Genomic DNA, 23,564 nt, shown 5'->3' with positions numbered 1-23,564 from the left:
CAAACTACTGGGGATTTTTCCCTTAAGGAGGTTTTTGAAAAAATTCTTTCGTACAGTTTTTCAGGGGAATGTTCCCTCAGACGGTTTTTTTCTTTTCTTTACAGGGAAATATATATTTTTTGTTCACTAGGATATTGTCTAAGATGCATCACGATGCATACATACATATATATATATTGTGGGGAATAGATAGCTCAGCTGGGATCTTTGCTTTGGCACAAGCGTGTGGCTATGAAGTCACTTCAGCAGACTAGCAAGTTCCACATGAATATGGACACGGCATATTTATTGTGCACACTTGTTATTCAATGTTACACATGCCAAACATGAAATAAAACATCTAAGGCCGTCTGGCCACTAACTAACAATAGCAGGCTAACTACAAAATAAACCTATATAACAGCAAAGAAGTCCATGTAATCTTACTGTGTCAGCTCCCAGCTCAGCAGACAAGATAGACTGAGAGATCCCAGCTCCTCCTGATTATATCAGCTGGACCGGTTAGGAAACCAAAACCTGGATTGAATAAGTGGAGGGGGAACTACCAGTCCTTTCCATGCTGATCACTAAGGAAACCAGGACTGGATTACAGTGAAATAAACTGGCTTCATCATCAGTACAGGGAGACATATGAAATGAAACGGGGAGAAATATACCTGTTTTCTAGTACCTCTCCCCTTGGCACCTCACACACCCCCCTCCTCTGTTCGAGCCCATGGGGTCGGACACGACGAGTCACCAAGCAGTGCGTTCTAGACAACGCATCTGCATTTCTGTGCGCTGTGCCCGCCCTGTGCTCAACGGAAAATTTAAACCCTTGTAATGCTAAGAACCAGCGTGTCACCCGCGCATTGCCTTCTTTTGCCCGGGACATCCACGTTAGGGGCGAATGGTCCGTCACTAGTCTAAACTGGCGACCTAGTAAATAATAGCGCAAGGTGCACAGGGTCCATTTCACAGCCAGGGCTTCCCGCTCAACTACACTGTAGTTCTTTTCTGCTCTCGTAAGCTTTCTGCTTAGATAGGCCACTGGGTGTTCCTCGCCATTTACTTCTTGAGACAAAACCGCGCCGAGGCCCAACCCAGAGGCGTCCGTTTGGACAATAAACTCCCGTTTAAAGTCTGGTGCAACCAACACTGGTTGGTCACAGAGGACTGTTTTCAATCGCTGAAAGGCCTCCTCTGCTTCTGTGTTCCACTTTATTGTGACAGATTTCGACCCCTTAGTAAGATCTGTGAGAGGAGCTGCGATGGTCGCAAAATGTTTGATGAACCGCCTATAATAACCAACGATCCCTAAAAAAACTCCAACCTGTTTTTTGGTTACCGGTCGTGGCCAATTTTGAATAGCGTCCACTTTATTGGCTTGAGGCTTCACGGCGCCTCTCCGTATGCTATATCCCAGATAGCGAGCCTCTTCCAATCCCAACGTACATTTCTTGGGATTGGCAGTCAACCCAGCTGTTTTTAGGGAGTCTAAGACGGCTTGTACTTTTGACAAATGCGTGTCCCAGTCATCGCTAAAGATAATGATGTCGTCCAAGTACGCGGATGCATACTGGCCATGGGGTTTTAGGACAATATCCATTAGACGTTGGAAGGTGGCTGCGGCACCATGCAACCCAAAGGGCATATCTCGGTACTGGAATAATCCCTGGGGCGTAACAAAGGCAGTTTTCTCTTTGGCTGATTCCGTGAGGGGAATCTGCCAATAACCTTTTGTTAAGTCAATAGTGGATATGTACCTGGCTGAACCCAGTCTCTCTATCAGTTCATCGACTCTTGGCATCGGGTAGGCATCGAATTTCGATACTTCATTTACTTTCCGAAAATCGTTACAAAATCGGATAGTCCCATCGGGTTTGGGCACCAGTACGATAGGGCTAGCCCAATCACTCCGGGACTCCTGAATGACCCCGAGCTCTAACATCTTCTTCACTTTCTGGGAAATGGCTTGTCTCCGAGCCTCCGGAATTCGATATGGTTTTAGCCGTATCCGCGCCTGTGGATCAGTAACAATGTCATGTTCAATTAGGTGAGTCCGGCTAGGAAGTTCCGAGAAAATATCTGCGTTTCTCTGTATGAACTCCCTGGTCTCTCGTTTTTGGCTTTCGGATAGCGTGTCTGCAATACCCACTTCTGGCGGAGCTACCTGGGGGTCCTTTACCTTAGAAGGTGGTGCCCCTCGAGGCCCATTCTCAAGGGCAGCTCCTGCCACCAGACTCTCCCTGTCCCGCCAGGCCTTAAGCAAGTTTATGTGGTATATTTGTTCGGGCTTTCTCTTGTCTGGTTGGTGTATCTTATAATTTACTTCACCTATTCGTTCCAGCACTTCGTATGGTCCCTGCCATTTCGCAAGAAATTTATTCTCTACGGTAGGCACCAATACCAACACCCTGTCTCCGGGTTGAAAGACTCGTGTTTTTGCCGCTCGGTTGTATACCGTGCTTTGGGCATGTTGTGCGCGCTCTAAACACTCTCTAACTATTGGCATAACTGCTGCAATTCGGTCCTGCATAAGTGTTATGTGTTCAATTACACTGCGATAAGGAGTCACCTCTTGTTCCCAAGTCTCCTTGGCAATATCTAACAGGCCCCTAGGACACCGCCCATAAACCAACTCAAAAGGTGAAAAGCCTGTGGAGGATTGGGGTACCTCACGTATAGCGAACAGGAGGTATGGTAGTAGGGCATCCCAATCTCTCTCGTCCTTATCCACCACCCTTTTCAACATTCCCTTTAAGGTTTTGTTAAACGCTCCACCAAACCGTCAGTCTGAGGGTGATATACTGAGGTACGCAAATGGGAGATTTTTAGTAGTTTACATAAATCCTTAAGTATACGAGACATAAAGGGGGTCCCTTGATCCGTAAGTATCTCTTTCGGAATGCCGGTGAGGGAAAACATATTAACCAGCTCCTTTGAAATTGATTTCGCATTGGCATTCCGCAAGGGCACTGCTTCGGGATAACGCGTGGCGTAATCCAATACTACCAAAATGTACTGATGACCCCTGGCAGATTTAACTAATGGACCGACTATATCCATTGCTATCCTCTCGAAGGGCACCTCTATTATTGGTAAGGGCACTAAGGGGCTTCTAAAATGTGACATAGGTGCGGTCAATTGACACGTAGGACATGACCGACAGTACTGGGTCACGTCTCCCACTAGACCCGGCCAAAAGAAATGTTGCAGAATACGGTGTTTTGTCTTTTCTAATGCCAGGTGTCCTCCCAAGGGATGTTTATGTGCCAACTCCAAAACTACCTGGCGAAAGGACTTAGGTACCACTAGTTGTTCTACCACCACCCCTCGCACCTTGTCTATCTGATACAACATATCCTGCTGCACCGCCACGTGTGGGAACTCGTTTTGAGCCCCTGGGTAGAATCGTCTTCCCTCGGAGACCTTTATGTTTTCCCACGCCCTTGCTAGAGTAGGATCCTGGTGCTGAGCGGTCCCGAACTTACCACGGGCCACCTCAAGATCAGGCATTTCTAAAACATCCTCTAGCTGGTCTGCCTCGCCTGCATACACAGCCAGAGGAGAGTCCGCAGATTCTAGTACTTCCTCTGAGATGGGTTCTCCGTCGTCTTGCTGCAATGGTTCAGGGGCTAGCTCCGGAGTACCGTCTTCAACTAGAGGGTTCATGCCACTTTTGAAGTTCCACAAGTCCCAAAATAAGGGAAAGTCTCTCCCCAGGATTACACTGTGTCCCATAGACTTTGACTGCCGCCTGATGTCTTTTGGTCCCTACTGGCGTGGCAAGAGTAACCCAGGCAGTGGGGTAGTTCTTAGTATCCCTATGGATGCAACTAATGCCCACGGTTAAGTTCGTTAGGGCGCTAGAGTCCACCAAACTGGCATGTACCAAAGTTACTTGACTGCCGGAATCTAAGACGGCATTCACACTATAATCGTCAACCTCGACGTGGCACACGTGTTGTTCATTTCCCGTGAGGGTCTCCGCCACACAGACTGACTGCACATATAACGAAAGATGCCTCATAGCGTTACAGGCAATTGGCTCTGTAGTCATTGGGCAGTTAACTGCTACATGGCCAAGCCCGCGACATCGCCAACATTGTATAGGTCCTTGTCTCCTCGATGGAGATCCCAGACGAGGTCTGCTGGCTTGATGTGAGCCCGTACCACCTCCATAGTCCTTTGTAGGTCTGCTACCCTTCATTATGACGTTCTCTTCTTTTGAAGATGAAGTAGGTTTCGCAGGACTCTCCAGCGATTTCTTGGGGAGCCAGTGGGGTGCTAACGTCCCTTGGAGTAGGCTTTCAGAAGCATTGTAGCGTTCGACCATATTCACCAACTGGTCAGCGGTAGTTGGGTCACCCTGTCCAACCCACCTCTGGATCTTAGCGGGTAAGGACCGCAGGTACTTGTCTAGAACAACACGCTCCACCATCTGTGCGGACGCCAAAGCCTCTGGTTGCAGCCATTTTTTTTACTAGATGGATGAGATCATGCATTTGTGAGCGGGCTGGCTGATGCTCCACAAAATTCCATAACTGCACCCTCTGTGCACGTACATACGTGTTTACTCCCAGCCTTGCCAGGATTTCACCTTTGAGTTTGATATAGTCCATAGCATCCGCTCCACTCAGATCATAATAGGCCTTTTGTGGATCTCCGCTCAGAAATGGAGCAACTACCTCAGCCCATCTGTCCAGTGGTAAGTGCTCACGTTCTGCAATACGTTCAAACACAGTGAGGTATGCTTCCACATCATCGTCTGCGGTCATTTTAAGCAAAGTCTTCTGTTCGGCTTTCTGCGCACTAGCAGCGCTTTGTGCACGGTCTCCCTCATCTCGGGGTTGCCGAACCAATGCCTGTTTTATTGCCTCCAACTGCTCTTGCTGCATCTGGTGTTGCTGCTCCAGAGCCTTCTGGAAGCAAATATTAGTCTGCTGTTGTTGCACATTTGCTTGCAATAACTGCTTCACTAGTTCCTCCATATTACTGGACTCTTGGCTCTTCAAAAGCGCAGAAGCTTTCAGCCAGGACATACACAGCGTTTTCTCTGCAGTCACAGTCCAGCAGCCACAAGTGCCCGCATTCGAAACACCATTTGTGGGGAATAACCGGATTACTTACCGGTAATACTCTTTTGTAGAGTCCACGACAGCTCCCACTGAGAGAGGGGATCCGCCCCCGGAACAGGAAACCTACAGAGAGATAAATGGGGCGGTCCCCCTCGCTCCCTCAGTTCGTGTTACCGAGAACAACAGAGGAACCGCCATACATGTTTTAGTCAATTTGTTTGGGCGATTCATCTATCTTACCCCTATGTAGCTTTTTTTTTTTTTTTTTTTTTTTATGTTTACTAAGTATAATCACATATCTAACTTAACTCATAATCTCCACCACCAAGGAGACCCATGTGTGAAAAATTTATACGGGAGGGAAGTGAGCGGGTGCTGTCGTGGACTCTATAAAAGAGTATTACCGGTAAGTAATCCGGTTTTTCCTCTTCACCACGACAGCACCCACTGAGAGATTTTCAGAGATAATCACTTGGGAGGGCACACCGTGTTAAGGACTGATCTACCAAAGGTTAGATCCTCGGTAGAGGACAAATCTAGTCTATAGTGACTATAGAAGGTAGATGGAGAAGACCAGGTTGCAGCCTTACATATTTGTTCAATTGGGACATTTGCTCTCTCGGCCCAGGAGGATGATATGGCTCTAGTAGAGTGCGCCTTAATCCCCAGTGGAGGGTCTTCTCCTTTTGCCAAGTATGCCATTGTGATCGCATCTCTAATCCATCTGGATATCGTGCCTGATGTAACCGCAGACCCCTTCCTGTTGCCCTGGAAGGAGACAAAAAGAGACCTACTCTGCCTCCAGGGACTGGTCCTATCTAGGTAGGCTAGCACTACTCTTTTCACATCTAAAGTGTGATATTTCACCTCGTCTTGTGTTGACGGGTTCTCATAGAAGGAAGGTAGGTATATCTCCTGAGATCTATGGAATTTCGTTGCCCGTTTTGGAAGGTAGGACGGGTCTGTCTTTAAAATCAGACTGTCTCGTGTTATTGACAGGAATGGAGGGTCTACTGACAGAGCGTGAAGGTCACTCACTCTTCTAGCTGATACTAAGGCTACTAGCGTGGCAGTTTTTAAAGAGAGGCACTTAATTGATGCTGTGTTTATGGGCTCAAATGGTGCCTGAGTGAAAGCATCCAAAACTAGAGTAAGGTTCCATGCTGGTAACTGAGGAATATGCACCGGTTCCGAGCGTTGACAAGCCGAGATGAAACGGGTTACCCATCTATTTGCTGCCACGTTATAGTTAAATAGGGCTCCTAGGGCTGACACATGGACCTTTAGAGTGCTAACCGAGAGCCTTAATTCTCGGCCTCTCTGCAGAAATTCTAGAATGGCCGTAATAGGTATTTCCCCGGCTAGCTTTGCTGGGTGAAAGGCCAGGAACTTCCTCCACACTTTAGCATATATTTTCGTTGTGGATTCTTTCCTACTTTGCAGCAGGGTATTGATTAGGTTCTTTGAGAAACCTTTCTGCCTTAGTAGCTCCCTTTCAAATTCCAGGCCGCTAGGTGAAGGGCTTTGGCCTGTGGATGGTAGCAGGGTCCCTGCGAGAGAAGATTCTGGTGCAGCGGCAGGATCCACGGGCCGGTTACTGACATGGCTCTCAGCCATGAAAACCACGGCCTCTTGGGCCAAAATGGGGCTATCAAGATGACCCTCGCCCTCTCCTGCCTTATCTTCCTGACTACTGTTGGTAGTAGAACCATTGGAGGGAAGGCATAGGCTAGCTGGAATGTCCAGGGTGCTTGGAGGGCATCTAGAATGTCCGGGTTGTCTGACCTGTAGAGTGAAGCAAACCTTCTTACGCGCCTGTTGGCTCTGGTCACGAATAGGTCTAACTCTGGTCTGCCCCATTCTGACGCTATCATTTCGAAGACGTGCCTGCTGAGGACCCACTCGCCCTGATATAGGGCTTGGCGACTGAGATAGTCTGCTCGGGAGTTGTCTACTCCTCTTATATGGAGTGCTGACAAGGAGAGAAGATGTACCTCGGCTAAACCAGGGGAAGAGTCTTGAGGAGATCATTTGCATATTCCCAGTGCCTTCTGGGATAAGTGAAGAGTCTCCGCGAGCTCAACGATCACTGGGTTTTGGCCGTTGCAGCTGAAAAGAGGAAATCGGAAAACCAGGGGAAGAGTCTTGAGGAGATCATTTGCATATTCCCAGTGCCTTCTGGGATAAGTGAAGAGTCTCCGCGAGCTCAACGATCACTGGGTTTTGGCCGTTGCAGCTGAAAAGAGGAATTGGGCTCATCTTTCATCGTTTTTAAGAAATCTCAAGATGGAAGAGGCCAGGAGCCATTTGGTGAGCTGCATTTCTTGCTACATGTTCACAGACTTACCAGTGGAAAAGCCAAACTTCACATGCCACAAATGCAAGCTTGTGTCCCTGTTGGAGGAAAAGTTGCAAAATCTCGAAGAGAGGTTAGCTACGTTGAAGATCATTAAGGAAGGTGAAGAGTTCTTGGACAGAGCAGAATTATCTCTTCATGTTACAGAAAGAGAAGAAATTCGAAGTGCACCTGAAGAAACAGAGGAATGGAGACATGTGACCCAGAGAAGCAGGAGGATCAGGAGGCAGTCAGCACCCATACTGCTCAGAAACCAGTACCAGGCTCTCACGCAGGAAAACAATGAAGAAATACATCAGGATAAGACTTTGCCAACAAGCAGCAACCTTGTACGCCTTCAGAGTCCTCCTGGATGGAGAAAGAAAAATGTTGTGAAGAAGAAACGGAGAGTGGTGGTCATGGGGGATTCCCTGTTGAGAGGAACTGAGGCCGCTATCTGCAGACCGGATATAACTTCAAGAGAAATGTGTTGTCTTCCAGGTGCAAAAATTAAAGATGTGTCTGACAGGATATCAGGACTCTTCAGACCTACAGATGACTACCCATTCCTGCTACTACATGTGGGGACAAATGACACTGCAAGAAACGACCTGGAAACCATCTGCAGAGACTTTGAAGACTTAGGCAAGAAAGTGAAAGAACTGGGAGCGCAGGTGGTCTTCTCTTCCATCCTCCCAGTGGATGGCCATGGAACAAGGAGGTGGAATAAGATTCTGCAGGTGAATAACTGGCTACGTCGATGGTGCCGTCAGCAACGATTTGGATTTCTGGATCACGGAGTGAACTACTTATACGATGGACTACTTGCTAGAGATGGGGTGCACCTTACGAAGACTGGAAAACATGTATTTGGAAGTCGCCTTGCTACACTTGTAAGGAGAGCTTTAAACTAGAACAACATGGGAAGGGAAGCAAAAGACCAGAAAAAGCCATACACCTGACAAATGCTATTGAGAACTCTGCTATTAGAAGTGGAAAGGAAGAACAAAGACGAAAGAATCTAATTAATAAAAATATTGGAGAAAGAGAAACCAATCACAAACTAAAATGTTTCTATACTAATGCACAAAGCATGGGCAACAAACAAGGAGAATTGGAACTACTAACACAGGAAAAGAAATATGATGTCATTGGAATCACTGAAACTTGGTGGGACAATACACATGATTGGAATACAAGACTAGAAGGATACAACTTATTTGCAAGAAACAGACTTGATAAACGAGGAGGGGGTGTCGCATTGTATGTTAGAAACGCGTATATCTGCACAGAGATTGAAGCTTCAGAGACTGGGAGTTCTGTGGAAACTGTTTGGGTAAGAATACAAGGACAGAACAATGGAAAGGACACCATTGTAGGCATTTACTACAGGCCGCCTGTGCAAGCTGAAGCTATGGATGAACTCTTTATGCATCAAATGGCCAAGTTCTCCAAAAAATATGACATAGTTGTCATGGGAGATTTCAACTATCCAGACATTTGTTGGGAATCTCTCTCAGGCAAAACTAACAGGTCAAGGAAATTCTTATCCTCTCTTGCTGACAACTTTATCTTCCAAAAGGTAAGGGAGAAAACAAGGGGAACTGCTACCTTGGATCTAATCCTTATAAACAGGGAGGAAATGGTTGAGGAGGTAAAAGTGGCTGGGACCCTAGGAGGTAGCGACCATGCTATTTTAGAATTTTGGATAACTAGAGGCGGAAGACCTGTGAAGACTCAGACATCAAGGTTAGATTTCAGAAAGGCAGATTTTAAGGGATTCAGAAAGAGAATTGGAGGGATCCAATGGCTGGATATCCTTAAAGACAAAAATGTCCAGGAAGGATGGGAAATCTTGAAAAATGAAATTCTCAAAGCACAGTTGTTAACAATTCCGAAAAGAGGGAAGAATAGGAAGCAGTTAAGGAAACCAGGATGGATGAACACAGAACTTAAGCACATGCTAAAAAGGAAGAAAAAAATGTTTATAAAATGGAAAGAGGGAGGCATATCTAAAGAAGAATATAATGCTGTCTGCAGAACCTGCAGGGCACAAATCATATTATCTAAAGCTGAAAATGAATTGAGGCTTGCAAGAGATGTCAAAAGCAATAATAAAGGATTTTGGGGATATGTCAAAAGTAAAAGAAAAGTCAAAGATGCTATAGGATTTTTACAGGATGAAAATGATGAAATGGTAAGACAGGATGTTGAGAAGGCTGAACTTTTAAATTCCTATTTTGCATCTGTTTTCTCTCAGAAAGGAAATGTAACATCAACTGTTATTCACTGTCCTATTAAGGGAATAGAAGAATCCAGGATATCTATAAACAGAAAGATAGTGAGGAAACACTTAGCTAGCCTAAATGAATTCAAGTCTCCAGGTCCAGATGAATTACACCCCAGAGTACTGAAGGAGATAGCAGAAGAAATTTTTGAACCCCTCTCTATAATCTTTGAAAATTCTTGGAGAACAGGAGAAGTGCCAGAAGACTGGAGAAGAGCAAATGTTGTTCCTATCTTCAAAAAGGGGAAGAAGGTGGACCCAGGTAACTATAGGCCGGTGAGTCTGACTTCTATACCAGGAAAGATCTTTGAACAAATTATTAAACAACATGTATGTCAATACCTGGATAAGAATGAAGTGATTAAACAGAGTCAGCATGGGTTTGTAACTAATAAGTCATGTCAGACTAACTTAATTTCCTTCTATGACGGTATCACTGATTGGGTGGATCAAGGAAATGCTGTAGATATAGTATATCTTGACTTCAGCAAAGCATTTGACAAAGTCTCTCATACAATCCTTATTGAAAAAATGATTAAGTATGGAATGGACAAGGCAACTGTTAGGTGGATTCATAACTGGCTTAGTGATCGGACCCAAAGAGTGGTCGTAAATGGCTGCACATCCAGTTGGAAGAATGTCTCAAGTGGGGTACCACAGGGCTCTGTCCTGGGCCCTGTATTGTTCAACATCTTTATCAACGATTTAGATGAAGGAATTGAGGGTAAACTGATTAAATTTGCTGATGACACAAAGCTAGGAGGGATAGCTAATACTAGAGAAGAGAGAGAGAGGATTCAAAAAGATTTAAATAAACTGGAGAAGTGGGCAGCAACTAACAGAATGGTTTTTAACAGGGAGAAATGCAAAGTACTACATCTGGGCAATAAAAATGGAAAAAACATATATAGAATGGGAGGAATAGGGCTAAGTGACAGCACATGTGAAAAAGACTTGGGTATACTAATAGATCACAGACTGAATATGAGTCAACAGTGTGATGCAGCAGCAAAAAAGGCAAATGCAATTCTAGGATGTATTAACAGAAGCATACAGTCTAGATCACGTGAAGTCATTATTTCCCTCTACTCCTCTTTGGTCAGACCTCATCTGGAATATTGTGTCCAGTTTTGGGCACCACATTTTAAAAAAGACATCAACAAACTGGAGCAAGTTCAGAAAAGAGCGACCAGAATGGTGACCGGTCTGCAAACCCTGTCTTATGAGGAAAGGTTGCAGGATTTGGGAATGTTTAGTTTGCAAAAGAGAAGACTGAGAGGAGACTTAATAGCTGTCTACAAATATCTAAAGGGCTGTCACATTGTAGAAGGATCAACTTTATTCTCATTTGCACAAGGAAAGACTAGAAGCAATGGGATGAAACTGAATGGGAGGAGACACAGATTAGATATTAGAAAAAACTTTTTGACAGTTAGAGTGATCAATGAGTGGAACAGGCTGCCACGAGAAGTGGTGAGTTCTCCTTCAATGGAAGTCTTCAAACAGAGGCTGGACAGACATCTGACTGGGATGATTTAGCGAATCCTGCTTTGAGCAGGGGGTTGGACCAGATGGCCCAGGAGGTCCCTTCCAACTCTACGATTCTATGATTCTATGATTCTATGATTCTATGATTCTATTTCCAGGATCTTTCCCGCGATAGACATCAGTGGCACTGACCGCGTGCCTCCTTGTCGGTTTATATAGGCCACTGCGGTGGTATTGTCTGTCTGGATTCTTACGTGGGTGCCCCTTAACTGCGGGAGAAAATGGGATATCGCATAGAAAATTGCTGTTAGCTCCTTTACATTAGAGGAGAACTCTATTTCATCATTACGCCACCAGCCTTGTACCATGTGCTCCTCTAGGTGGGCCCCCCAACCTAAGGGGCTTGCATCCGTGGTGAGTATTTTGGAGGGAGTCACCCACCATTGCACCCCCTTCGATAAATTGGAAGGATTTAACCACCATCTTAGGGATTCAACCACCTCGGGCGATAGGGACATCTTCCCCTCTAACCACCCCTGCAGTCTATCTGTTTCCTGCAGAATAGCCCACTGTAGTTCTCTGGAGTGGAACTGGGCCCATTGCACCGCTGGAATGCATGATATCAAGGACCCCAGAAAGGACATACCCTGTCTTAATGATATTACCGGTTTTCCTGTAGTATTCCGTATCTTATTGATTATGGATATCACTTTGGCGTGCGGCAGAAAACACTCCTCAGCCACGGAGTCTACTTGTAGGCCTAGAAACCTCTGACAGGTTACTGGTTCTAGCCTAGATTTCTCCCAGTTAATTAGCCAGCCTAGTATTTTTAGGGATGAGATAATCTTAGTTATTCTGGCTTCGCACTGTGAAACAGACTTTCCTACTATGAGTAGGTCGTCCAAGTAAGGGATCACTAGGGTGTCATTAAGCCTTGCATACGACATCACCTCCAGCATCAATTTTGTAAATACCCGAGGAGCCATGGATAGCCCGAATGGCATTGCCGCAAACTGGTAATGCTGAATCCGACCTCTGAACCAGACTGCTACCCGCAGGAACCTCTGGTGCCCCCGATATATGGGGAGATGGTAACAGGCGTCCTTTAGGTCCAAGACTGCCATATAACACCTGGGGAACAAAAGTTTTATTGCAGACTTTATCGACTCCATCTTAAATGACCTCAGCTTTAAGAAGGTATTAAGCTTCTTTAAATTTATTATGGTCCTAAAAGAGCCATCTGGTTTTGGGACTAAAAATAGAGGAGAATAAAAGCCCATTCCTATTTCGTCCTCTGGGACCTCTACCAGGACCTGTTTAGTTAGCAGTACTGCAATCTCCATCTCCAGTGCTTCCTGCTGTGTCCCGGACTTCATAGAAGTCAATAGGAAGGAGTTCGGTGGATGCTGAACAAATTCTAATTTTAGGCCTGATGACACAATATCTATGGCCCATGGGTTTGATGTCACCTTCTCCCATTGGCGGCTGAACTTCAATAGCCTGCCACCTACCGGTGTAATGGTTTTATCGGGATCTGTCTCCCCTGAAGGGACGTTTGCCGAATAGGTTGCCCCTTTGTTTGGGGTCTTTATTTCCCCAGCGGTCCTGGGGCCTAAAGTCCTTCTTTTTGCCAAATGGCGGCTTCCTGTAGGCCCTCCTGTTGAACGGAACATACGGGTTAGGAAAACCCTTCTTCCTCTCCCCCGCTTTTGTCAAAATCTCATCCAGTTCTGTGCCAAACAGGTACTTACCCTGGCAGGGTATAGCACACAGTCTAGTTTTTGTTTGTGTGTCTCCTTTCCACCCCTTCAACCATAAGGCCCGCCTGCCAGCATTGGTCAGTCCTGCCGCTCTAGCCGATAACCGGAGGGAGTCTGCGGAGGATTCGGAGAGGAAAGCCGCTGCTCCCTTAATGAGGGGCATAGAGGAAAGGAGTCTGTTTCTAGCTACTCCATTCTTAATATTGTCCTCTAAGTCATTCAGCCACACCAACATTGATCTAGCCGTGCACGTGGCTGCTATTGCGGGCTTAAAGGCTGCCGTGCATGCTTCCCAGGATCTTTTAAGGAATGTATCGGTTTTACGATCCAAAGAATCAGCCAAAGTTCCCGAATCCTCTACCGGTAAGGAGGATCTACGAGAAGTAGAGGCCACTGCCGCATCCACCTTGGGGGCTCTCGACCAGGCTGTTAAGTCCTCATCGTCAAAGGGATACTTACGCTTTGACGTTAAGGGGAGGAAGGTTCTCTGACCTTGTTTCTCCCACTCCCTTTTCACTAGCTCTTTTACAGCTGGGACCACTGGGAATGCCCGGACCTTTCTACGGGAAATGCCGGCAAACATTATGTCTTGAGGGGTCTTGGGGTCCTTACTCTCTGGCAACCCCATGGTATTCCGGACAGACTTCACTAAATTACTGACACTGTCCGTGGGGAAGCACGTCTGGTCCTCGTCCTCTGAGGAAAGGTATTCCTGGGACTTATCGGAATCTAGATCCCTGGTTTCTGATGGCGACTTTGACGCCAGTGAGACTCCTCCTCTTGGCGAACACATTTCTCTCACAGAGGAGTGGCCCCCCAAACTACTGGTACCGCCTAAGGCCCGTAGCTCCTCTCTTATCATTGCCTGGATATCCTCCTTTTTCCATGAGGATTCCTCCTGTAAGGCCTCCTCAATACAGGATTGGCATAATCTCTTAGGGTGGCCGTCTGGGAGGGGCTGAGAACATAAGGCACACTCTCTATGTTTCGCCTTCTCCGTTCTTTTAGCCTAAAGGGGTATGGACCAGAAAAGAAGGCCATCAATTATTTATTCTGACCAAAAACACTCACCCGTGAGTCTCGTCAGTAACTACCGGCTGCGGTGTCCGCGATCCAGGCTGAGGCGAGGCATGGGACGATTTCTTCTCTTTGCGTTTTTTCTCTAAGGGCTCATCCTGCCTGGAAGGACCACTAGATTCCTTCCTGGAACTGCCACTTTTCCTGGTGCTATTGCTTCTCCTAGTAACGCTGCTCTGTCTACTGCCATGTGGGGATTCCACTGGCTGACCTAACGGGAGCGAAGCTGGGTCATCTAAGGACGACATGACTGCGCACTAGCGCTGTGTCTGTGGCTTCCTTTTAAAGCCTCGCTATAGCTGCTCCACTCTATTTTTTTTTTTTTTTTTGTCCACCATTTTTTTTTTTTTCTCTCACTGCGCATGCGCGGGCGCTGTCCCGCGGTCTCTGCCTGCTGTCCTGACCCCGGAAGTCCTCTACCACTTCCGGGTTGCCTCACCTGGGGAACGCTTGGTCGCACGGCCGGCGCTGCTCACCGCACATCTGCGCCCCGCCATCCACGGGGTCCTGGTCCATTAACCCCTGCTGCAGGTACGATTCCCGGTGGCACTGCTCAGCACAGCGCTCGAGCTCTTCTGCCTCGGGGGGGCGTGCGGCCCAGTATGCCCATATGGCACTTTGTAATGCGCCTGCCCCCTCGGGGGGGTATAGCCATGTCCCTCTCCCCTAGTGAGCCTTGGCACCACTGTCACCTCTGGCCTCACCTGCATTACCAGCTGTGGGGGGGGGACATACACCTCTCCGCCCGATGCTGCCTCCAGTCCTGGGGCCCCTGCTGCTCATATTCTGCACGCAGGCGGCTACCAGACCAGGAATCCTCTTCTGCGGGTTCCTATCCAGGAACAGGAAACCAAACTGAGGGAGCGAGGGGGACCGCCCCATTTATCTCTCTGTAGGTTTCCTGTTCCGGGGGCGGATCCCCTCTCTCAGTGGGTGCTGTCGTGGCGAAGAGGAAAAGATAGCTCAGCTGGGATCTTTGCTTTGGCACAAGCGTGTGGCTATGAAGTCACTTCAGCAGACTAGCAAGTTCCACATGAATATGGACACGGCATATTTATTGTGCACACTTGTTATTCAATGTTACACATGCCAAACATGAAATAAAACATCTAAGGCCGTCTGGCCACCAACTAACAATAGCAGGCTAACTACAAAATAAACCTATATAACAGCAAAGAAGTCCATGTAATCTTACTGTGTCAGCTCCCAGCTCAGCAGACGAGATAGACTGAGAGATCCCAGCTCCTCCTGATTATATCAGCTGGACCAGTCAGGAAACCAAAACCTGGATTGAATAAGTGGAGGGGGAACTACCAGTCCTTTCCATGCTGATCACTAAGGAAACCAGGACTGGATTACAGTGAAATAAACTGGCTTCATCATCAGTACAGGGAGACATATGAAAAGAAACGGGGAGAAATATACCTGTTTTCTAGTACCTCTCCCCTTGGCACCTCACAATATATATATTTATTTTTTTTGTATGTAAAAAAAATCTTGATATACACATGAGCTTGGTACTTATATAATACTTTTGATATTGTTGTGAAATATTTATTTCATCTGTGGTATTTTTCCCATTTTGCTTTTGGAGTCCAGTTATGATAATAATGATTGTTAGATTCATGTAATCATTGCTATGGAATGATAAGATGTTTCCATCATTTTTTTTCTTCTTCATTCTTCTCTTTCTCCAGATTCTATGCTTTTGATATATTTGGATATATTTTGTGTATGTGGTTTTATGTATTGTGAACAATTGTCGTATGTTTTTAATTGTGTATGTATTCACATTGTTTAAGCAACAGCGGTGGAAGGAGGAGGAACCAGGTGATGTGATTTCATTATGAACCCGTCACTTCCTTCCACACTATGACCCGTTGGAGCGCTTGGATAGCGTGAAACGGCCGTTGTCAGCTGTTTCTCCACTCCTCACATCTAATCTCTGGCCGACATGTTGTTCATGTGCCAGTAAATCTGCCACATATTTCATCAGCTCGTTGAGTGCGACCTTCTTTCTCCACTTTTGGATGAATACTGCGTTGTGGAATTCCAGGTCAGCACCCGAAGCTGCCAGATACCAGCGCTCCGTATGCCACACACCACCTGACAAGTCATGGTAACAGCTGTGCCGTCCTTATTTCTGCTGTTTCTTTTGATACAGATATAAATTCATTTCCTTTTTTTATTTGTGTGTTTTGGAAAACAGAATGGACATCATACCAGGCAAGGACCCACAATGGAGGACATTATATCAGAATGGGGTCCAGGATGGGGGTCATTATACCATAAAGGCGTCCAGGAAGGCTGTCATTATATCAGGAAGGGTCCCAGGATGGAAGACATTATTATAGAATGAGGGCCATTATGCAATGAAGGGGTCCAGGATGGAAGTAATTATACCAGAATGGGGGTCATTATGCCAGGATGGCACCCAGGATTGTGGACATTATTATAGGATAAGGGGACATTATACCAGGAAGGGGTCCATGATGGAGGTCATTAAACCAGGATAGGGGAAATTATTACATGAAAATACCTGAGATGTTGAGGACTCTCTTCAATATCTTTCTTTAGTTTTGTTGTAATTTCTCTTTTTTCATCAAACCCTGAATGTTTTGCAATTATCCAGTCTTCAGGACACTCCTCCTGGGAAAAAGAACCTAAAAAATGTATGTTAATGTTAATAAAAGGATATAAAAAGGATGCTTAAAATGTGTTCTGCTCAACAGTAAATGATTTTACTTCATGAACTCATAAACAGTTTTTCATAAATGGAGGTTTTACTAAAAAAAACTAAATTGTAACAGCAAAAAAAGCTCTGTATCTGCAAGGGTTTTTTTCTGAGAGAAAAGTTTTGAAATGTGTAATAAGAAGCTATAATCATATGATTGATACTTCCTTGCTCCAGTGCTTGCCGCTCTGCAGGTGTCTGCCTGTATAAGAAGCCATTCTACAGTTACCTGGCTGCTGAATTCTCTGACTGACTGCAGAGGTCTGGTGACCGGAGTAGGACATCATGAGAAGTGTGTCAGGACTCAGGATACATCCAATGTAACCTGACTACTGCCACCGCTAATAACAGACCTGAGTGACCTAAACCCCTGCACTAGAGCCGGGGGTGTTAGAGAAGGTGAGTAGAGCTCAATTTATTATATTGTATGTTTCCTGCATTTTGCTAACTTGGACAACTTTTAAATTGACCTACCATGTAAAATTAATAAAGTTTCTGTCATAATACTTTGTCCAATTTTGCTAAGCTCTAAGGTGGTCTCTGCTACCTCTTGTTGTGAAAAGGCAAGACGACATCATATTCCTAGTGACATCATGTTCCTAGTGACATCATGTCATATGTGTATAGTTGCCAATATTTCTGCAGATGTTTAACTCCTCCTCCAAAACCTTGTCCCTCAAGAATGCCTCAAGAATGGCTTGATCCACCTCAAAACAACCACGTTCGGTTTGGACTTACATAAACCCCAAGCAGGTACGCATATGTTGTCCAGTCAATGTTTAAGGTCACAGTCACACGTTCAGTATTTGGTCAGTATTTTACCTCAGTATTTGTAAGCCAAAACCAGGAGTGGGTGATAAATACAGAAGTGGTGATGTGTCTGGGTCGCCCTCCCAGGGCTGTGGGGTACTCGGTACCGGGCTGGTCTCTCAGATAGGAATGTCACAGCAGCGGTGACCTGGTCCGTGGCCCTGGGCGCCCAAGTAAAAGGGAGATTGAATGGTGAAATGTAGTGAAAATGAATAGTTCGTGACGCCACCTGTGGTGTTCGGCAATGAAGATGTAAGCCGACGCTGCAGACAGATCCTCTGGGACAGATGGTGTGGTGCAGCAGTGATGTTATAGCCCTCCACAGGCAGGGCTGTAGTCCCAGGGCAGTGTAGGTGAAGTGACACTTAGATGGTGTAGTATCAGGCGCATGGGATGTAGCAGTGCTGGGCAGGTTGGCGCAGGAATAAGTGGAGGACACCAGAGCATGCAGTTCCAAAGCTTTACTCACAGTCTGTTGTGCAAACAGGTGCCTGCCTCCGTGCCGTGTCCTCCGGGTTAGGGACTCAGTCAACCTCCAGGCCAGATAGAATACTCCTTTCCAACACTCCGCCAACATGTGCCTTTCTGAACGTCTCCTCTATAGCGCCTTTAGATGAAGTACTCCTACTACTGAGTTACACTGGTGTTCCTCCTGTCTGAGGTTCCTATGAACTCTACTTGTACGGCAGACAGCTGTAGCCTGCTTCGGGGACTCCTTGCTACTAAGTCCCGGCTCACTATCCAGTTGCTGTTGTGCTCCCAAGTCTTGTGTGGGAATAAAGTGGTCACTACTTCTATTCCTCCGCTGTCTGCTGCAGGACCATTAGTATCCATACAACCTCGGGGACCGGGCCCCGGCCTTGCGCTTAGAACTTCTAGGAAGGGTTCTCCTCTAACCCACGTCCTCTTCTCTTTTACTCCTCACGTTCCGTACTAATCCTTTCTTTCTATGGAGAATCAGGCTTTCAGTCTATGTTGCTCTCTCTCTTCCTTTCCCGTGTCAGCAGACCCAGGTCACTAGGATCTGCTGCAGCACTTCCATCCATCTATCCCTCTCTCCGGGGATCTTCTTCTCTCCAGCTCTCTAATCAACTGACTTCTAACTGACTTCGGACTGTCGTCCTAAACTCTTCCCGCTCCTTGTAATGTAAACTAACTCCACCCACCTCCCAGCACGTTTTGTGTTCCAAGCAGGGAGCCACCAATGGGTGCTTTGCTACACTCCAAGCAGAGAGCCGCTGAAGGTGCTTTGCTACACTACTTTGTGGTGTGGGGTGCAGGTGTTGGAGCGTGGTTGGGAGCTTCCACCTTACCAGGATAGTGGGATACCACACCTCAGGAGGAGGTGCAGTACCTCTGTGGCGACTGAGCCTCAGAGGCGCCACATTTCTATTATACTTTTCCTCTGATTGTTCCACTCCTGGTTTTGGCTTACAAATACCGAGGTAAAATACTGACCAAATACTGATAGTGTGAATGTGGCCTAAAACTAAAGCACACCACTTAAATAAAAGCAGCCCAAGTTTATATTCACACTTGGCTAATTTGTCGCAGACATTTCTGTGAATTAAAACCAGTTCCATCCACTTTAATGGCTCATTCAGACGTCCGTAACAATTGGTCCGAGCATGGACCACTAATGAATGGACTGGATGAGGGTCTTCCACCCTGAGCATGACAGCTTCATGTATTTCTGTGAGGCTGTCACACTAGGGTCAGGGGACCCGCGGCCAGTCCATGCATTGCGGTCCGAGGTAGGACCGGAATCCGCAGACGTCTGAATGAGCCTTAAGGATTGTTTCTGCCTCATAGTGGCAAACATTTCTGCAACAAATCTGCCACATGTGAACTTGCTTTAAATCTTTTTATAGTTTGTATTGTAACATCAGAAATATTCACCACCCCTAAATATGAAATATTGCATTGACTTACCATGAACCTTCAGTTTACAGGATTGACTGCTTAGAATAAGAGGAACAGCGTCATTAGAGACTACAGTAGCTTCCAGTCTGCCCAGCTGATTTGTACTGAAAAACAATTATTCTAGATGACGTATATAGATAGAAATGAGCACATGATGTTTTCATTTATACAAATGAAGTTTGCTAGATTAACCAGTTTGCTTTTCCATTATAGCACAAGTAACATTTCCTGAAGGTTATGTGCACTATATGGCACCGCTATAGGATGCCACATTTGCTGGATGCGACATGTCAGGTTTTTAAAACTCTGTGATTTACTGTTCTGTCGATGGATGCAGCACCTAACCTACTACGTATCTAAACTAAATACTGGGTTCCCGCTCTCGTAAACCAAGGACTGTGACAAGAACAAGGGGGCATTCTCTTCATTTGGAGGAAAGACAATTTCTGCACCAGTATAGAAGAGGGTTCTTCATGGTAAGAGCAGTGAGGCTCTGGAATTCTCTTCCTGAGGAAGTGGTGATGGCCAACTCACTGAATGAATTTAAGAAAGGAATGGATGCTTTTCTTGTGAGTAACAGTATAGAAGGTTACAAATAACAGAATATTATAGGTAGATGGTTGACCCAGCTTAGGGGAAGGAATTTTTTTCCCTATGGAGAAAATTGGCTTCTACTCTGTGGGTTTTTTGCCTTCCCCAGGATCAACATTGCAGAACAGCTGCACTAAAAATAGGCTGAACTAGATGGACATAAGGTCTTCCTTCACCCTTCAAAACTATGTTACTATGTTACTATGTATACGTGGATGTGTATTTCTGATGAAGGTTGGTGACACCATCGGTATATACAATTCTCGGAGTGTATAAATCACATTTAGTAGAAGGCCGAATTCCATTCTTTTATGGAGAGGTCCCAGCTTGGATACAAACAGTATATGCCATATATATCTGACACTTGCAGATTCCATTTCTGAAACTTGCTACCCCATTCTTAGCCCTAATAAAGTAAAAAAAGCTTGTACTCACCTCCCGTGCTAGCGCCATTTTCCCTTTGTCAGCACTCCTTCTCCCGGGGCTCTCATGCAAGTGTTGTGACATGTGACCCCGGCACCCAATCAGCGCTGGCGTCACTGGCCCTGTCTTGGTATGGATTGAACATGCAGGGGAAGTCAGAGATCAGCTGTAGCTCGGACGTCAAAGACCTGCATGCTCATATGTGCAGTTTTGGGGGTGATCTTACTGACAGATTTCAAAGTAGCTTTACAGTGGCTTACCTATTTACTGCGCTGTGATCACTGAGTACTGAGTCTACCCCTGTGTCTGGTAATACAGTGGAAGTATCAGGATTCAAGCACTAAAAATGTAAACAAGTAAAAGTATAAAAAATAGTTTTATTTTCACTTGCGGTGAATATGTAATTTATTACCTGGTGTAGATGCTGTTCTGATTCTGCCTAGTTTTCCTTTCTGCCTCTTTGTACCTGAGAAGTGACCCCTTATTCCTTGTATGTAAATCTGGACTTTGTAATGCTATATATAAAGTAATACACCATGACCAGAACAGCCGGCTGTCACCACAATCCTTACGCTCGGATTCAGACGTCATATCCTTCTCCCTCTTCCATCATCAAATTCAAAAAGTTGCAAAGAAATACAATAACACAACCTTTTTCTATTTTTCGATGCATAGTACATAGAAAAAAGAAGCTTTCGATATAGCACTGACCATGAGGATGATATTCTTTACAAAAAAGTGATAAAAATAATTATTTATTCCAACAAAAATCTAAAATATAATGTCCTCGATTCATCTTTGCTGCATCTCCACTTTTCTAGAGTAGTTTGTTCTCGTTTAGTTTGTTCTTTTTCTAGTTTCTTCTTTTTTTGCATCTTATTCTTTATACTTTTTGTGACACTATTTAAATTGTCTTTCTTTTATAACACTTTTTATTTTCATTTTTCCTCAACAACTTTATCCAGATAATTTAGGCAGATTCATGAAATGCGATTTTTACCATAAGTCATGGGTTTATTGGCGCATCTTGCTCCAGTCGGAGTAAAGTTTCTGGAGGAATTTTCAATTTGGAGCAATTTTGAGACTTTTTAAAACATTTGTGCCTGTTGGCGCTAATAAAAAGTCACAAAAATTGTTTGAAAACAAAACCTTTTCTTTGGGACATGTACTTGTTCCACCAGCTATGCTTCACGTTGGTCCGCTCTCCCCATAATGACAAACTACCATAAAGCGTTTACTTATCTCTTACATTATAATGTTGCTTTTTGTATAATATTTTCCAATGCATTCCCCTTTAATACATTTAGTGTACCCACTTCCTTCTGTGTTTTTTTATCACCTTACTTTACAGTATGGATTTGTTGAAAACAAGTTTTCTATTTTGGTTTTTGTAATGTAAAAATCCTTTAATAAAAGTTGAATTTGCCAAAAAAAAAAAACTTTTAGTATTTTGCACCAAATTCATGGACTACATGCATAATTTTGAAGGAAATGACTTCAATAAGCAGTGAATAGTGAATCAGCCCACTCTGTGTTGGACCCGGGCTAGCTCCTTCTTCAGACTTGTTTATTTTTTTCTTTTGCAAAATACTTGTATTATACTTGTGCATAATCTATACGGCACATGGAGACACTGCCGAGGCAAATCTAGCATGGAGTCACACTTGCTGTGCTTTGGGAACATGCCAGAGGATGAATGGGGAAATAAAGTTTGGAAGATTACTGAGAGAAAGAGAAAGATCTAAGCAAAGGTTAAGACAAGATATTATTGGAGGGAAGACGTATACTGAATAAGCCAGCAGGTCTGTGAAAATGCACATAAGTGATCATATATGGGCCATACGGTTTTGAACAAAATGAAGAATATATAAGGAAAAAACTGTAAAAGAAAAAGGGTTTGATGAGACAATGATCGCCCAACATTTCTTTGAAAGTGGACATAGGGTCACTGGGCTAAGATGGATCATTTTGGAAGAGGTGGACGGGGTTGACATAGAAAGTAATGAGCTAAAATGACTTTGAAGTGAAGTACGGTATACAGGATTTTTAACTTGGATTTTCTGAGCTCTTCTGAATGAAACATCTGATTTCAGTACATTTTTATTAGATCATTCATAGCGCACCCCTCTAAAGTACACACACCTCTTTGTATACTACAGAAGGTTTCATCCACACAATGGAGTTTTACGTAAACTCTGGGTATGAAAATGAAGAATATATATATATATATATATATATATATATATATATATACAGTCATATGTAAAAGTTTGGGCACCCCTATTAATGTTAACCTTTTTTCTTTATAACAATTTTGGTTTTTGCAACAGCTATTTCAGTTTCATATATCTAATAACTGATGGACTCAGTCATATTTCTGGATTCAAATGAGGTTTATTGTACTAACAGAAAATGTGCAATCTGCATTTAAACAAAATTTGACCGGTGCAAAAGTATAGGCACCCTTATCATTTTCTTGATTTGAACACTCCTAACTACTTTTTACTGACTTCCTGAAGCACTAAATTGGTTTTGTAACCTCATTGAGCTTTGAACTTCATAGCCAGGTGTATCAAATCATGAGAAAAGGTATTTAAAGTGGCCACTTGCAAGTAGTTCTCCCATTTGATTCTCCTATGAAGAGTGGCATCATGGGCTCCTCAAAACAACTCTCAAATGATCTGAAAACAAAGATTATTCAACATAGCTTTTCAGGGGAAGGATACAAAAAGTTGTCTCAGAGATTTAACCTGTCAGTTTCCACTGTGAGGAACATAGTAAGAAAATGGAAGAACACAGGTACAGTTCTTGTTAAGCCCAGAAGTGGCAGGCCAAGAAAAATATCAGAAAGGCAGAGAAGAAGAATGGTGAGAACAGTCAAGGACAATCCACAGACCACCTCCAAAGACCTGCAGCATCATCTTGCTGCAGATGGTGTCACTGTGCATCGGTCAACAATACAGCGCATGCATAACGCCTTTTTGTATGACCAAACAACTCAATCTTTGTTTCATCAGTCCACAGGACCTTCTTCCAAAATGTAACTGGCTTGTTCTAATGTGCTTTTGCATACCTC

General features: G+C 44.8%; 1 protein-coding gene across 1 annotated transcript in view; it reads right to left on the bottom strand.

Moving 5' to 3' along the window:
- The window catches only part of LOC141096363 (uncharacterized), a 60,743-nt gene extending 40,225 nt beyond the window's left edge, over positions 1-20,518 (bottom strand). Inside the window, exons 1-3 of the mRNA XM_073582918.1 lie at positions 20,501-20,518; positions 19,484-19,568; positions 16,547-16,670 (exon numbers count right to left, since the gene is read on the bottom strand). Of these exons, the coding sequence (XP_073439019.1) occupies positions 16,547-16,670; positions 19,484-19,568; positions 20,501-20,518 (227 nt within the window). The remainder of the gene's footprint in view (positions 1-16,546; positions 16,671-19,483; positions 19,569-20,500) is intronic.
- Positions 20,519-23,564: the final 3,046 nt, after the last annotated feature.

The sequence above is a fragment of the Dendrobates tinctorius genome, unplaced genomic scaffold (assembly GCF_039654945.1).
Source record: "Dendrobates tinctorius isolate UK_male_01 unplaced genomic scaffold, ASM3965494v1 ptg000074l, whole genome shotgun sequence".
Classification (NCBI taxonomy): Eukaryota; Metazoa; Chordata; class Amphibia; order Anura; family Dendrobatidae; genus Dendrobates; species Dendrobates tinctorius.
The sequence above is the reverse complement of the archived record's forward strand: the minus strand, read 5'-3'. Positions and strand labels throughout refer to the sequence as shown.